The sequence below is a fragment of the Aquarana catesbeiana genome, linkage group LG13 (genome assembly GCF_042186555.1).
Source record: "Aquarana catesbeiana isolate 2022-GZ linkage group LG13, ASM4218655v1, whole genome shotgun sequence".
In the NCBI taxonomy this organism is placed as follows: Eukaryota; Metazoa; Chordata; class Amphibia; order Anura; family Ranidae; genus Aquarana; species Aquarana catesbeiana.
In genome coordinates this window covers 101,027,170-101,044,919 of record NC_133336.1, presented here as the reverse complement: position 1 = coordinate 101,044,919, position 17,750 = coordinate 101,027,170, and the positions used below count along the sequence as shown (strand labels likewise).

Below are 17,750 nucleotides of genomic sequence, written 5' to 3'. Positions count from 1 at the left end.
TTCCACTGCTGTCAGTCAAAGTCAGTGAGCCAATAAGGAGAGAGGGGGTGGGGCCACGCCAAGGCTCTATGTCTGAATGGACAAGCAGAGCAGCGGTTTGGCTCAGGTGCCCCCATAGCAAGCTGCTTGTTGTGGGGGGCACTCGGCAGGAGGGAGGGGTCAGGAGCACTGGTGAGGGTCCTGAGAAGAGAGGGATTGGGGCTGCTCTGTGCAAAATCACTGCACAGAGTAGGTAAGTATAACATGCTTCTTATTTTTAAACAAAAAAACCACAAGACTTTAATATCACTTTAAAGTGATATACACGCTTTTTTCTATGGTGCACCAAAATAGTGCACTTCAACAAATTAGTGTGTTTTTATTGTTTTAAATAAAGGAATATTCTGTATATTCCTAACCTTTTGTAATAATTTGAATATTAACGGCATAATGAATATTGGAGCCATTACCCATTTAAATGGAAAGAGTGCCTAATGCACACATTAGGAGGAGAAGGAAAGGAGGATCCCGAGGCCATACAGCAATGTCTGAGACCCCTTAAAGAGCACATTTGACCTATAGATTTTATGGGTCAAATACAGAGGTGAACAGCTTATGAGCACGGAGCACAGCGCATGAATGATTTTTTTCCGGAAGCACAAGAGCACTTTCTGTTAAAGTGTACTGGAGTTGGTCTTTTATAATTTGATATAATTTACACATCATTTTTTTTTAAATTAATATTGAAGTTATATTAGTTTATTATTATTTGCACAATTCATCTTTATGGTGATTATATATATATATATATATATATATATATATATATATATATATATATACATATATATATATATATAATATATATATTGGTGAATTTATTGTGATATGTACTTGAGAAGTTATTGTGATCATTTTCCAGCATGTGGGTAATTTTAATAACAGTATACTTATTGGTATTCACAGTAGCTTTGCACTTTAGTTTATAATATTTCAGTAAGTGTGAGAACACATGTTCAAATAGAAGTAAAAACAATCCTGCTGCTCCAGGTGAACTGGCAATGATGGCGTCTGCAATCCAGCTATGCATGGGGTACACACCCTGTCAGTGCTGCAGAGTACATATGAAGAAAGAAGATTGGATGGTTGCACACTCATATGATGTACTCAAAAAATGGGGGAAAAGGGGATGATGGGATTATTGTGGTGCCACCAAAATTCAAAATTACTAGAATGATATTTTATATAAAATCATTTATTTTATTGATATCAAAAACATCTAAAATGTTTACATGAAAGAGTACAAAAAATATACAAAGCAGAAACAAAAACAGAAATACAGTTCAAATAAATGACCGTCACCAAAGATGTTGAGGGGTGATCATAGTCTTATGTTCCCAACTAGTTTCGCCAAAACATTGGCTTCATCAGGGGAATGTAGAGATGTACTGCAGAGAGTAAAACCACTATAATAAAGAAAAAATGCATTATTGGATCAACATAATCTTGTAATGCTGGAGGCAAACCAATCGCATCGCATAGTGGTCAAATTGCCGCCCCCCCATATCCCCTCCTTTATTCAAAAAATCATCAATAAAAATAGGCACAAGGCATATTGGCAGGGTAAAAGAAGGTTGATGCATTTCACACATTTATTGGTTTGTTTATTGCTACTGAACTCACTACGAGACAAGGAATTCGCAAATGACGGTGCCCACCATGAGACGGAGTTTATCCCCCCAGACAAAATCTTGGCATAGCATTAATTTTCAAACAGAATGGGGACATATCGTTCCATTATTTTTCAAATTTTATTGTATTCCAAACTGTATGAAGTTGAAAAAATAGAGTTCTAATAGATGTAGACTCTTGTTTTTTGTCCCGTAGCAACCTCTCTCTAGGTGTATGTTCTGCTATCTCAATTGCCCTATTTACAATGTTGGGCTGATAGCCCCTATTAAGGAACCTAGAGCACATCCTATCTTTGTCCTGTTGGAAATCTCACTCCTCGCTGCAGATCCTGCACACCCTAAGGAATTGATCATCTGGTATACCACGTGTCACATGGCTTAGGTGCCCAGAGTTTGCACGTAAAGGGTGTCCCCAGAGAGGGGTTTCCTGTACTAGCTTGATACAATAAAACCCTCCTTGCTTGACAAAACTACATCCAAAAAGGGAATGGATGTGTTGCTCAAATGCACTGTAAATTTAAGATTTAAATCATTATAATTCAAAAACAGCAGAAAATAATCTAATATACCTAGTAAAGATTGTGAATGTGTCTCTCGCGCTACTGAGAGTAGAAAAACAAACCTAATACAGAACTCAAGTGATCAATAATTGCAGCAAAACCTCAAAGTGTGTCACAAAACACTAAAATGTGGTAAAAATGAATAAAGTGGTCTTGCGCAAAAAATATGTCACTGAATAACACTGTAATGCAATGTACACACTGAATGGTATTGAATTAATACCTAAAGGGCAAATGAGTGAAAAATAACAATGAAGTATCAGTGTGCAAAAATTGCCATGGAAACAAACATAAATAAATAAATAATTAATATCAAAATAGTGAAAGTGTCCAATAACTCTCCAATGATGTGTAGTGATCATATGTCGTGAAATTGCAACAATATTATAAACATAATAATCCTCAAAATAAGTGGATTCAATTGTGATAAATTGGAACAAAATAGTTCTCTAAGTGAATAAATAAGAAAAACTTCTGCCGTCTTCACAGCCTGAAGAATTAATAGAGGTGTTGTTGGTAAGGAAAAGTGTCCATATATATTTTTATAGATGGCTTCTCAGTATTAAAGTCTCCCAGAACTCTCACCTTAATGTTGTGGGTTAGTAGCTTTTAGTATCTGAGATCTCCACTGTTCCCCATAAGTGGGCCGGTCCTCCGGTGCTTCTCCACTCGGTTATCCTAGTATATTAGAAGGGAATACTTCAGTGAGCTATGGGGAATAAAACAAAGAAGCCTCCGCTTCTCACCGTCACTGTCCGCCTCCAGCAACCCCGCCAGTCTCCGGTGCAGCTTCTCTGCTCTATCACGCAAGACCACTTTATTCATTTTTATCTAATATACCTACAGATTCGGAGCAAATGAATAACAAATCATCAATGAAGCGACGGAAAAACTGATTTTGGACCGAAAGGGATTATTAGCCCCAAAGATGCATACCCTCTCCCACCAACCCATATACAAGTTGGCAAGAGAGGGTGAAAACCGGGCTTCCATGGCTGCCCGCATCTCTGAAGATAAAAAGAACCATCAAATATTGTATATTTTTATTTTTGTTATGTTTCAGGTTTTCAGATTTTGATGTTTATAATTATCTCATGGAGGAATGGGTTCACCAGAAATGGTTTGCTCTCCTTTTCCAGTGGGAACAGCTGTTTGATATAATCGGACCTCACCACTTCATCAGTTACACCTGTGCATTCTTGTGATATTTTGTATATATGTGTGTATGGTGATTGTGTCCAATACGATTTTGACAAAGCACGTATTAAACGCGTGAAACGTTTTATTGATGGTTTTTTGAATATAAAAGCTTTTATCTGCATCATATGGGTGTAAAGCCGTCCAATCTTCTCTCTTCATGTGGGAACATATGTTAGTGCTGGCGGATTGCTAATATCTATGAGTTAGCATTTTAATTTGCACATTTTACTATTGTGATAAATACTGTGTTTACTTGCACTTATTGGGTGAGCATTGTAGCACAAGAGTGATTTGATAATGAATTTTAGAGTATACTGTATAAGTATTAACAATATAAGCCATTCAAACATTGTCTTCTTGTACCATACTCTTTACAGAAAGACACAGATGAAGAAGTAAAAGAACACCTAAGCAGCAACCTCCATCTGCAAGAGAAGGTACGTGTTTATAATCAAGCAGTGTACAGAATGAGAGATAATTTTTTTGGGGAGTTATGAAATAATGTGGGTTCTGTATGTACATTATACTAAATATCTGATACAAAATGAAATATTATAATTGTTTGTAAAATTAAAATCTTTTGTCAAATTAGCTTATTTGACCTATATGACTGTACTGTATTCAAGCCATTTTGCCCAGATTTCAGCATTCTGTCTGCTGCATTAGTCAGTTGGACACTGGTCTATGCTATCATGTCTAGCAACATTTAACAAGGCTCCACTTAAAAGAACAGGATGAATGATTAAATGCTTAGTAATCATTCATTTACATGATCATTTTTTTAACAGCGACCTGTAGCACATAATGTTGGAGGGCTGCTCGCTTTACCAGCTCTTTTTTGAAATGCATTTTTGACACACACCTGGGCCCAATTAATTCGCTGTTCCATGCTGGCGCAGTACAAATTATCTTTGATTTCCTTCATTTAAAGCTAATTGAAGTTAGCAAATTTGTATTTAAGACAAGCTTCTGTACTACTTAGTTTCCATGCCTTGAACACTGACCTTGTCTTTCTCTTGCTGCCAGTCTGAAGACCCTGCAGTGAAATGGCAGCTGAATCTGTACAAGGATATTCTAAAAAGCGAGGAGACGGATCCTGAGAAAGCTATAGAGCGTGTTCAGAAAATATCTGCGGCTGTCTTCCATCTTGAACAGGTAGAAATCCCTAACCTCCTGAGTCAATCTGTTGGACAAACTATGCCACCCGTATTGCTTATAATTTCAAAAACATGCAAAAAGTAATTTAAAATGTAGTGCACACCTATTACTGAATTATGGATTAATTTCCTGTGCCAATCACTGTCTTTTTGTAGGGAATGTTTAATATAAATTAATTTGTCATTCACTGAATTGTCTACAGGGAAGCACCCTTTTATTATGCCCCATTTTAATGACTTTGACTTTTTGTCTTTACACATTGACCACAGGTGGAGCAGCCCTTGAGATCTAAAAAAGCTGTCTGGCACAAGCTCCTGTCGAAGCAGAGGAAGCGAGCTGTTGTGGCCTGTTTTCGCATGGCTCCTTTGTACAATCTGCCAAGGTTAGGCTCAAGAGATGTGTCCTATTTTTTTCTTTGTCATTACTGTTGAGCCTGAAGCTACTATGGGCTCTGGATGTCCTTTTTGTGAGTGATCTTTGCTGCAGAATAACCCAACATGCAGCTCTGTGCTTTACTCTTATGCTGTATTGCGTTGACATTGCAATTTGCATTGTTGTGAACTTGCTCTTTGCCTAAAGCTATCATTTCCCTCATGTTTACATCATGAGCGATTTGTAAACATGCTGGATGACTGTTAAGTTGGGTGGTAAAATATTTAATTTCTTTCTTAGTTAAACATAATTATATCAATCTGTCAGGTAATAGCTTTCATGGCAATGTCAAAACTGCTAATAGAAAGATTCCCAAAGATACCCTACAAGGTCTTTCACTCTTGTATTGTTAAAAAAAGATTTCAACAGTTTTACACAGTTTGGCCACTCTCTTATGTTAAAGAGTGGTTGCAATTAAATCACATTACTAGCAACCCTCTGATAATATTTAGGCAAGCATTTAGCTTATATGCAGATCTATATGTTTTTAGTGTATACACTGACAATTTCCTAGCTAAGTGCTAATGACAGGCAAAGAAGAGAATACACTCAGTATGTGGCAATGACTAAAGTTTTCCAACAGAGCTTGACATGCATCGGTTGGAAATATGCATGAAAGGTATACATGAATCCATGCATAAGATATGCATGCGTCATGTATGGCAAGTTTTGAATTCATGCATAAATTGAGTTGCACGTGCATATAGAAGGGAGAGTTTAGTATGTCGCAAATAAAGCTATATGAGGGTTTTAAGCATGGTGTTATTATCAGTTGTTTGCCTGTACTCTCTTGCAGACTGTGCATATAGTGTAATACTGATTTATAATATTTTTTGTTATGCGGTATTCTCTGTAAGGTGTACTCAGGACTACCATATATAACTTGCATTAACACATTTTATGTGTCAATGTAGTATATTACCATATATTTTATGACATATTTTAAGCATTAGAACTGAAATGGACAATGTACACATGACTAAATATAATTAGCAATACAGGCCACATATTGATAATCTGTCAAGGCGTACAAGAGCTTTTTGTCAGCTAGAGTCAGCGCTATTACTGGTGTGCTTTTTTTCTAAAATTTTCACTGTTGATAAAAAAAAAATTGTCATTTGGCAACATATAGTATTGTAGGCTACAAGCTTTTCTCCTATCCTAGCTATCATGCTAAAAAATGTTTTCCCTAGTAAATACATTTATTAAATCTGTTACTTTGTGCTGATGTCCTGTTCCAACCAATGCCTGGTTCTCTCTATACTTCTTCACTGTGAATTGCAGCATTTTTACAAGGATTTTCCTCACTGAAGCCATGTAGTTAGGCTATTTAGTTTAGTAAAAATACATGTCGGATAAACACGATTGGCTAGTATTTCTAATAAATGCTTCCAGGCAAAGATGAACTTCAAAGAAATGTTAACATACACAAAATAAGAACATGGAGACCCCAAAGAAGGCACAACAGTACAGTGGCATAGTCCTTGTGAATTGGCTTAGGATACACCCTCTGCCAATGGTGTTCTTGGCAGAGTGACAGTCTGGCCTACGATTTGATAGATCAGTGCTACATGATATGCATGTGCAATGCTGTTTACGCATTAATTGCACCCAAATGTAATTACCTTCTGTTTGTTTCTTTGCATCAGAATATTCTTATCCTCTATAACTATAGGATAAGAATGCAGTTTGTTCAAATCATGTTCAATGCAAATTTTCCTTCTTGTTTTTGTTTTACGTCTTTTTTAGAAAGTCATTTAATATTTGTGAACTTTTCCTTGTGTTGCTGGCGCTTGAATAAAAACCTATATGCTTTTCTTCAGACACAAAATTAACAATTTCTTCCTGAGCTCCTACCAACGTATATGGCTGGAAAAAGTACATGAGAACTCAGACTATGACAGTCTAATACTCGTGTTAACGGTAATGTAACTTGTGGCTACGCCTGTCCTTTGTGCACACAAGTACTCCACCCCAGCCATGATGTGATGTTTTCATTGGCTTGTGCAATTTTTCCAAGAGATTCTGATTGGTCAGATTTCAAATATAGACATGTTCCAAATACCTGCTCCATTAGCTAAAAACAGAGTTTCCAAAGGTTACTGCCAGTGCGATTATTACATACACCTGCAACATACTTTTACTATCGTTGCAGGTGTTTATGTACCGTTTACATTTTTTCATAAATACCATACATGTAGCTCTGAACTACAAGTAAGAATGAGATGTGGAGCACTTGAATACATATAGCCCACTGAAAGAATCAAAACCACTAGTTGGGCTTTTTAATCTGAAAGATGTGCTGACCAATCAGGAGCTCCTAAATTGTACAAGATTCCAAACCCTACTAATCATGAGTCACCTGAACATTTTTTTATGTTCTTTTGTACCCCTCTTGATCCCACTTTCACCCCCTGCCAGGCACCGTTGTATTAACCTCTTCCTCCATGGTTATCAGAGATTTTGGATAGAAACAGAGGAAAATTCCTTTGAGGAGACACTAATTCAGGATTTGGCTGTAAGTACGGGATTAGCTGAAGTGTGGCTCAGAGCACAAATAAATAATTAGTACATATGTATTGCTTCTAATGAGTGATTTTCCTAAATTGAAGTGTGCTTCTTTCACAGCTTTTAAACACAACCTAACTTGCACCTAATCAAACATTGTTCAATTGTCTTCTGGTTAGGTTCCTCCACAATGATTAATAGGTCTAATTAGTATAGTTAAGCTTGGCTCCTTGGTGCAGAATCTCCAAATCAACACTATGTAACAATTTTACTGAGGTTCTTCAATAATAGTTATTAATTTAATTTGCTCTGAACTGCTGAATTACTAATTAGATTACTTATGAATAATGATTTTCATTACTTATTTTAGTTTTCAGAACCATTGGCAGAACTTTGCCATTTATCTTAAATTAAATGTTTAATCTGGTAACATTTTGAATATTTCGATGGCTCTTGCAGTGTCATTTAAAGAGCTGTACTGTTACTTGATCAGCTTAAATTCCAATATTTTTATATACACAGATTGTATGATATTATAATTTTTTGACAAATGTATTTACTGTCTAATAATCATGTATCTCTAAGAATAGTTGGTCTTCTTAATATTTGCAAATCGCTACTATAATAAGGGCAATGAACAGAGGCATTATCCTTGTTCATATACCAACACATGAAATGTCTACTTTGCAGGGCAAAGGATTGGAAACGAGTTTTGGGGGTCACACAATTCCCCTTCTTAGGGCTGGAGAGAGGGGGATTCTGTGGCCCCCGTATTTGCCCTGATTATTACAACCAGTAAAACAAAAAATACTTTGGACTCTGGAGGATTTTTAATTTGATGCTCTTGTTGTCCTATTATACTTGGATTTCTCAACATGGGTGAATGTCCTTTCCTGTGGAATCCCCATCTTTGTGGTGATTTGTGGAGTACAGACCAACAGGGCTCAAGTAATGGCTTTGTCCACATTTTGATAACCTGCAAAAATTTGGATCTCTCTACTCCTACCTCTTGAACTGCTAGGTAATTAGACACAGCTTAGGCAAAGCTTCCCCCCTGGCTGTACCCCTATAACCTTACCCCACTTTGCAAGATCTCATTTTTTCTATTGTCCTTAGGAAATGGACATCTTCTTCCTTGCGGAAATCATTCTTTTATTAACTAGTTTATTATTTTACTGTGGATTATTCAATCAACTGTTTGATCAACTCCTCACTGTCTTCCAATACAACAGAAGCAGTGCTCCGGATCAGCGCAAACGCAGTAGAACCTTGGAAGCTGTACCAGGACCCTATGATGTGGGAACAGCCAGTATTGTTTTTTTGGGTAATGAATCCTGCTTAGGCTCTCACCTTGGCACTTGGTGAACTGTGTGTAGTTAGCCACTGGGTGCTATATAGGTCCAGGGCTGGGGTTTATACCCTATGGAACCCATACACTGAAAACCCTTCTGGTGGTATGCCTACTGTAACGGGCAAAGCCTGTTCACACAGTCCAGTCCTTTCTGTTCAAGTCCCAGGAGTGCACAATTGAAAGGCAGATTGCTTCAGCCATCATTACCTGGACCAAGGGGAATAGGCCATTTATACTGACATCTTCAATCTGCTATATCAGAAATGAGGAACTCCAGATGTGGATATCTGGGCCTCCAGGTTCAGCAACAAGCTACCTCAGTTTGTAGCCAAAACCAAGAATCCTCTAGCACTGACATCAGATGCTCTAATAATTCCCTAGACTCCAGTTCATATGTCTTTCATCAAGTGTGAATTCCGCCTGTCTGACTTGAATTCAGTATGAAAATAGACCAAGAAAAGAGTTCAGTGTGAAAATAGACCAAGAGAAGGATCTGGTGATTTTCATTGCACCAAACTGGCCCAGAAGAACCTTGTACAGAGACATACTCAAACTTCTAGGAGATGATACCTGGCCTTTCCAAAACAGGCCAAATCTTCTTTTTTGTTGCCCCATGTTCCAGCTTGCCTCTCAGACACTAGCCTTAACGTGGTTCCAAAGGCAGAAAGTTATTTATCTTAATGCATTCTATGCATTAAGATAAAAAAAAACTCTTGTGTGCAGCAGCCCCCCTCAGCCCCCTAATACTTAACTGAGCCTCATCTCGATCCAGCGATGTTACACGAGAGCCCCGGCTGTCCAGTAAACTCCCTCCTCTTTGGTTGAGATCTCATTTTTTCTATTGTCCTTAGGAAATTGACGTCTTCTTCCTTGCAGAAATCATTCTTTTATTAACTAGTTTATTATTTTACTGTGGATTATTCAATCAACTGTTTGATCAACTCCTCACTGTCTTCCAATACAACAACAGAAGCAGTGCTCCGGATCAGCGCAAACGCAGTAGAACCTTGGAAGCTGTAGCAGGACCCTATGATGTGGAAACAGCCAGTATTGTTTCTTTGGGCAATGAATCCTGCTTAGGCTCTCACCTTGGCACTTGGTGAACTGTGTGTAGTTAGCCACTGGGTGCTATATAGGTCCAGGGCTGGGGTTTATACCCTATGGAACCCATACACTGAAAACCCTTCTGGGGGTATGCCTACTGTAATGGGCAAAGCCTGGACCCTAAATAGCGTCCAGCAACATGGACAAGACAGGTGTTCCCTGTATTGGACCAATACTGTAGCCTCCTTTATTTCAGGTTTCTTGAATAGTATGTGTTTGGGAGTTGTGTTTGAAAGTTATTTACTCATGGATTGTTAAACATTTTAAACTTGGCGGTAAAGAATTCATCATTCAGAGCTTAGTCTTACGTGGGTGCATCACACAACAGTTCACACCTTTACAACTGCCTCCATGAGTATCCCACAGGGGTATACCCTCACTGATAGCAATAGCAGAAACCAAACGCAAGGGAACTATGGCAAAAATTCAGGCAAATATTTGCTTTGCCAGTGGCCTGCAAAACACTCAAAACGCTCAGAGTGACAATGCTTCCCTTGCACAAGAGCAGAACCCTATTTTGACTCCAGTCTATGCATCCAGCTCTAGCTCTATCTCAGGCACGCAACAAATGGCCTATTTAACCAAGGCAGATTTTTCTGCAACTATGTCAGACAACTAACAGCTTTATTACATCCATCACTGTCCAGAGCTCAAAAATGCCAAGTTCTTTCACCACCACCTCCATCTCTGCTGGAACTGAAAAATTAAATGCCTCCTCTAGAGGACGCATTTTGCCATTTTTTGCCATTGAAGGGAATAAAGAGGACCCAGAGGTGACATTAGAGGAGGCTGCGGAAGATTTTCTTCCCCCCAGCCTTTCATATATCTGATGTTATTGTTGCAATACTCTTGCCAATGTCAATATGCTCACTTCTGCTGTGTGCAAAAGCCTCAACATTATCATACTACATGCTCCTTCATCTTGCCATGCCCCCTTGAGTGCTAAGAGAGGGGGGTTTCCCCTGAAACACATCCCTGCATGGCATCTTGACTCAAACATGGCATAATCAAATCCAAGATGCTTTTTGACATATTCCCATTTACCCACATCATCAATGCTTCCTGTGTTTCCCATGAGGAGACAAACACAAGATATGTGAACACCTTTTTGCCACCTTAAAGGGGTTGTAAACCCTGGTGTTTTTTCACCTTAATGCATCCTATGCATTAAGGTAAAAAAACTTCTGGCAGTGACTGGCCCCCCAGCCCCTCCGTTTTACTTACCTGAGCCCCTTCATTCACTTGGCGGAGACACGCTCTCCCTCTCTGCATGGGGTCCCGGCTCTTGATTGGATAGATTGATAGCAGCACAGCCATTGGATCCCACTGCTGTCAATCAAATCCAATGATGCAGGCGCCTGGGGGCAGGGCTGAGTCCGGCATTCGTGTCTATAGACGCAAATGCTGGACTCAGGAGCTCAACTGCAAGGTAACCCCCGGGAGAGCGCTTCTCCTAGGGGGATATCTGATAAGAGGAGGAGCCATGAGAGCCACCGAGGGACCCCAGAAGTTCAGGATCGGGGCCACAAAACGAGCTGCACAGTGTAGGTAAGTATGACATGTTTGTTATTTAAAAAAAATAAAGATGATTACAATCGCTTTAAGAACTCAGAGCATTCAGGTAATGGTACAAATACGACCTTCTTCTGAAGGTCATCTCCACTTCAGCTATCTACAAATATCCGAGGAACTATTCAGATACTTCAGGCTTTCGGTTGGGTTATTAACATTTAAAAATCTGCTCTCCAAACTTTCCTTCACCTGGAATATCTTGGTCTGATTCTGGACACAGCCCAGGCAAAAGTCTTCCTTCCAGAAATCAAAATCACCTCTCTAAGATCTCCTACTTTGATCTTACGATCAAAGAGACATCCCTTTTCGAGAGTTTGTAACATCTTTTTGGCCTGGAACAAGCACACAAGCACACTCTTTCCATCTCCTTATGCTCCTCTCCAGTCAAGCAAAGAACCCACTAGCTTGGTGGATTTCCAATCCAGCCTTGACAATGTGGAAGTCATTTCTACCACACTCTTGGAGGGTCATAACAACAAATGCCACCTTGATAGACTGAGAAGGAGTGTTCCAGTCCCTCACAGCTCAGGGAACGTGGTCATCCAAGAAAGCTCCCCATTCACATACTAGAGTTTAGAGCGACACAACTAGCGTTGAATCACAGGACCTTCCTTCTTCAAAGTCACCTGATCAGGATACAGTCAGACAATACCGTGGCCAATATCAGCCACCAGGGGGTACCAAGAATCAGACTTAACAGAAGTAAGTCTGATCATCTAATGGACAAAGAAACACTGTCCAGTCCTTTCTGTTCAAGTCCCAGGAGTGCACAATTGAAAGGCAGATTGCTTCAGCCATCATTACCTGGACCAAGGGGAATAGGCCATTTATACTGACATCTTCAATCTGCTATATCAGAAATGAGGAACTCCAGATGTGGACATCTGGGCCTCCAGGTTCAGCAACAAGCTACCTCAGTTTGTGGCCAAAACCAAGAATCCTCTAGCACTGACATCAGATGCTCTAATAATTCCCTAGACTCCAGTTCATATGTCTTTCATCAAGTGTGAATTCCGCCTGTCTGACTTGAATTCAGTATGAAAATAGACCAAGAGAAGAGTTTAGTGTGAAAATAGACCAAGAGAAGGATCTGGTGATTTTCATTGCACCAAACTGGCCCAGAAGAACCTTGTACAGAGACATACTCAAACTTCTAGGAGATGATACCTGGCCTTTCCAAAACAGGCCAAATCTTCTTTCTTGTTGCCCCATGTTCCAGCTTGCCTCTCAGTCACTAGCCTTAAAGTGGTTCCAAAGGCAGAAAGTTATTTATCTTAATGCATTCTATGCATTAAGATAAAAAAAAAACTCTTGTGTGCAGCAGCCCCCCTCAGCCCCCTAATTCTTAACTGAGCCTCATCTCGATCCAGCGATGTTGCACGAGAGCCCCGGCTGTCCATAATCTCCCTCCTCTTTGGTTGAGACAGCAGCAGGCACCATTGGTACCCACTGCTGTCAATCAAAGTCAGTGAGCCAATAAGGAGAGAGAGGGTGGGGCCAAGTCACGGCTCCATCTCTGAATGGACACACAGAGCAGCGACTCTGCTCTGATACCCCCATAGTAAGCTGCTTGCTGTGGGGGCACCCAGCAGTAGGGAGGGGCAAGGAACGCCAGCGAGGGACCAAGGGAGAGGAGGATCTGGGCTACTCTGCAAAACCACTGCACAGAGCAGGTATGTATAACATGTTGGTATCTTTAAATAAAAAAAACAACTTTAATATCACTTTAATGGCATGGCTGTTGAAATCCAGGTCTTGAGGGACAGGGGTATCTTTTACTCTGTCATTCTCACATCGCTCAAAAACAAAAAAGTCACTTCTAGGAAATTTTACTATCAAACCTGGAAATCCTTGTTTGCCTTGTGTGAGCACAGGCTTTTTCAAATCATCTAAAGGATAGAACACCTGCAGCACTTTTACATGTCTTTTCCTGGGCACCCTAACATCAAACCTCTGTTACCCAGCTTTGCAAGGCCCTCCATCTGGTTCATACCGTCTCCAAGTTCTACAAGGTGGAAGCCAAGCTTCTGTAAATGAAGCTTTTAGCCACAGGGTTTTTGCATTAGTACTCTGAATTGGATCCCTTGACTATTGTTATTGTTGAGCCTGTTCGCTTAATAGGTAATTGTTGTTACCCACCCTTCTTATTAATTGTTTGGGGATATCCCAGGGTCTGTGAATATTCAGCCTGTCTTGTACTGTACAATGAAGATACAGTGGAACCTCGGATTACGAGCATAATCCGTTCCAGGGCTATGCTCGTAATCCAATGCACTCGCATATCAAAGCAAGTTTTCCCATTGAAGTCAATGGAAACGAAAATAATTGGTTCCGCATTGACTTCAATGGAATGCAATACCGTATGCGGCCAGAAGGGGGGGGGCGCTGGAGAGCCTCGGAAACGGGCGAAAAGGCCCGAGGGACACTTCGGCGGACCTCGGCAAACCTCGGAAAGACTCCGTTCACGAGCCTTTCCGAGGTTTGCCGAGGTCAGCCGAACTGTCCTTGGGCCTTTCCGTGCATTTCTGAACGGCGCCGATCGGCGACTTTCGGCTCGGCTCCAGTGCCCCCCACCTCTAGCCAAAAGCGGTACTGCACACTGCTTTTGGCCCGAATCCTGCTCATTTTGCGAGACAACACTCGCAAACTGAGTTAGGAATTTTAGAAATACAGTGCTGGGTTTGCGAAAACGCTCGGTGAGCCTCAAAAACAGGAAGGACAGATTACAGTTTGCCAAACAACATCTAAAAAAGCCTTCACAGTTCTGGAACAACACAAAGATCAACTTGTACCAGAGTGATGGGAAAAGAAGAGTATGGAGAAGGAAAGGAACTGCTCATGATCCAAAGCATACCACCTCATTAGTGAAGCGTGGTGGAGGTAGTGTCATGGCGTGGGCATGTATGGCTGCCAATGGAACTAGGTCTCTTGTGTTGATTGATGATGTGACTGCTGACAAAAGCAGCAGGATGAATTCTGAAGTGTTTTGGGCAATATTATCTGCTCATATTCAGCAAAATGCCTCAGAAGTGCAGATGGACAATGACCCGAAGCATACCGTGAAAGCAACCAAAGAGTTTTTAAGGGAAAGAAGTAGAATGTTATGCAATGGCCAAGTCAATCACCTGACCTGAATCCGATTTGAGCATGCATTTCACTTGCTGAAGACAAAATTGAAGGGAAAATGCCCCAAGCACAAGCAGGAACTGAAGACAGTTGCAGTAGAGGCCTGGCAGATCATCACCAGGGATGAAACCCAGCGTCTGGTGATGTCTGTGCATTCCAGACTTCAGGCTGTAATTGACTGTAAAGGATTTGCAACCATTACTTTTGGTCCCTTAAAAAGTGAGAGGCACATATACAAACTGTTGTAATTCCTACACCGTTCACCTGATTTGGATGTAAATACCCTCAAATTAAAGCTGAAAGTCTGCAGTTAAAGCACATCTTGTTTGTTTCATTTCAAATCCATTGTGGTGGTATATAGAGCCAAAAAGAATAGAATTGTCGATGTCCCAATATTTATGGATCTGACTGTATATCAAAACTCCTCTTTTATTTAGTCTGTTCCTTAAGTAGTAGAGGATTGTAATTTATTCAACATTTCATTTACTTAGCTGTAAAATTCTCTATATATATATCAGTTAGTCAGGGTTCAAACTATTAAGTTAAAGTCTTTCCACTGTTTTAATACACACTGTTAACCTCATATCATAGTTGGTTACAGGAACATTGGAAGTGTTGCCTGCATGGGTTTCACCTTTCAATTTCTTTGAATTCTTGGTTCACATATTTTCTGATGAAAAAAAAAAGCATTGCCATAGATTTGTAGCTTAATTTTGTCTTGTAACTGCAGGCTATTATATGATGTTTATTACCAAATGATCAAGATAAGATACAACTCTGCTTTGCTGTCTGCATTTGAGTCTCTTGCAGTTAAAAAGTAGGTTATGATTATGCATAAACTCTTCTATTCACAGTTGCTGTGAAATGAACTGTATCAGCAGTCCACCTGATTCACTGGATTTTAGACCTTTTGCGGTGCTTACTCCCATACTCAGGGACACTTTAACCTTCACGGTGCAAAAGTCTTCCTCTCAAAAGCTATTCCAACACAAACTCTATAATCTTCTGATAACTCAAGCATTGGATTAAATTAATGTTTTTACACTGACAGGGTATTTTTGTAATTGCTTAGAAACTGTTGATATAATTATTATGAAACTAATCTCCAATATATACCTTCAAAGACCTTCTGTCTATATCCTCAAGGAATTGTTACTAGCTTATAGGCTTATGTATTCTATATGTGTAGTAAATTCATAGATACTGTATAGATCCAATAGTTTTTTAGGTGCAATTTATTTATTATAGGGTCTATTCATCATAAATTTGATAGGCAATCTGCCCAACACATACCTGTTTTTCGATCAAGATGCACATTGCCACATACACTTTTTATCACTTTTTACCTATTTTTGAGGGAGATTTATTCAAGATTCAATTAAATCAAACAACATTCGCCCATGATTTCCTAAATCTGTTCTACAATGAGAGAGGGGCTCTACTGTACGTTTCATCATATTTATCACCTAGTGAATGTGTATTCATAATGAAATTTACCCAACATTTTCCATTTTTTGCCTTGCACAGTATTCAAACCATTCACTGGTTTAGAGTGGATAATTGTGTATTTTAAACCGCCTCTTGTTTTAAAGCTGTGGATTTTATGTCTATGGAGAGTTCAATACGCCTTCATAATACAGATTTTTAATACAGGATCGGGACTTGTATATGTGTGTGTGTGTTTTTTTTTTAATTAAAAAAATAAATAAATACAATTTAAAGAAGGAGTCTCCCCTCTCTCGGTGGTAACTAGTTTAACAATCTTTATCCATGTCTATTCCTAGGCAGCAATTACCAGGAGGTGAATTAAATAATAAATAAATCCTGTTATTTATCAAGGTTTGCCTGGAAATATGAAAACAGCCTTCACTTTTCAATAGATATCCAATTGTAAGTCACATTGGCAACATTAGTTTTAACAAGATTCTTTAATCAGCTGCCTGCATAATAAATACAGAAAACGCTGGCAGGAACTGATGGGCAGATCCCACTAAAATTTTGGGGGTATGTTTAGTGTGAATATTCACTGGGAATATTGTTTCATGAATACTTGATAAATAGAGCACAGTACCTAAACAGCAACTTTATTTTGGTTCAAGTTCAATCTGCCTTCTGACAAGAGACTTTAAAGGATAAATTCACCTTTAAAGAAAAAATACTAAATACACATTTGCAGGTAAAAAAATGTGCATTTACTATATATTTTTTTTAGGAGCCTGGAAAGCATTGCACCAGTGATCAGTCGGGGTAAGCTGTCTGCCCCAGGGATGTACCTAGAGCATTTGGCACCCGGGGTGGATCCTAATAGAAATCTATAGGACTGCAGCTTTAACTGCGGGTAAAAGGTAGGAAGACCCCCTTTTCCCCTGGACCCCTTTACATTATACAGCCCCCACACCTCTGGACCCCTTTACATTACACAGCTCTGCACCTCTGGACCCCTTTACATTACACAGCTCCGCATCTCTGGACCCCTTTACATTACACAACCCCCACACCTCTGGACACCTTTATATTACACAGCTCTGCGCCTCTGGACCCCTTTAAATTGCACAACTTCCCCCACACCTCTGGACCCCTTTACATTACAAGCCCCCCACACCTCTGGAGCCATTTACATTACACATCCCCCCACACCTCTGAACTCCTTTACATTACACAGCCCCCACACCCCTGGAACCCTTTACATTACACAGTCCCGCACACCTTTGGCCCCTTTACATTACACAGCCCCCTCACCCCCACACCTCTGGACCCTTTTACATTACACAGCCCCTCCACACCTCTGGACCCCTTTACATTACACAGCCCCCCCACACATCTCTGGACCCCTTTACATGATACAGCCCCCCACACCTCTGGATCCCTTTACATTACACAGCCTCTATCCCTGCAACTCCGCCCCTTCCTACCTTATTCGTGCATGCAGAGCAGGAGACAGAGGGCAGAATGGGAGAGAGAAACAGCAGCGCTGAATAGACAGCAGGAGCTGCCGGATTTAACTTTCCAAGTTAATCAGCAGGTGTTTGGTTGCTAGGACCACATTCAAAACACCTGCTGGTTAACTTG

General features: G+C 40.0%; 1 protein-coding gene across 7 annotated transcripts in view; it reads left to right on the top strand.

The window, feature by feature from the left end:
- Window positions 1-17,750, top strand: part of RYR3 (ryanodine receptor 3) — a 1,082,755-nt gene that overhangs the window by 772,315 nt on the left and 292,690 nt on the right. For 4 of the 7 annotated variants that reach the window (XM_073608695.1, XM_073608692.1, XM_073608693.1 and 1 more), the window contains 4 exons: window positions 3,808-3,867; window positions 4,457-4,585; window positions 4,858-4,970; window positions 6,844-6,943. In XM_073608695.1, coding sequence (XP_073464796.1) covers window positions 3,808-3,867; window positions 4,457-4,585; window positions 4,858-4,970; window positions 6,844-6,943 — 402 coding nt within the window. Of the gene's footprint in view, window positions 1-3,807; window positions 3,868-4,456; window positions 4,586-4,857; window positions 4,971-6,843; window positions 6,944-7,441; window positions 7,539-17,750 lie in introns of all 7 variants that reach the window. The other 3 variants (XM_073608696.1, XM_073608694.1, XM_073608691.1) reach the window with 1 other exon arrangement.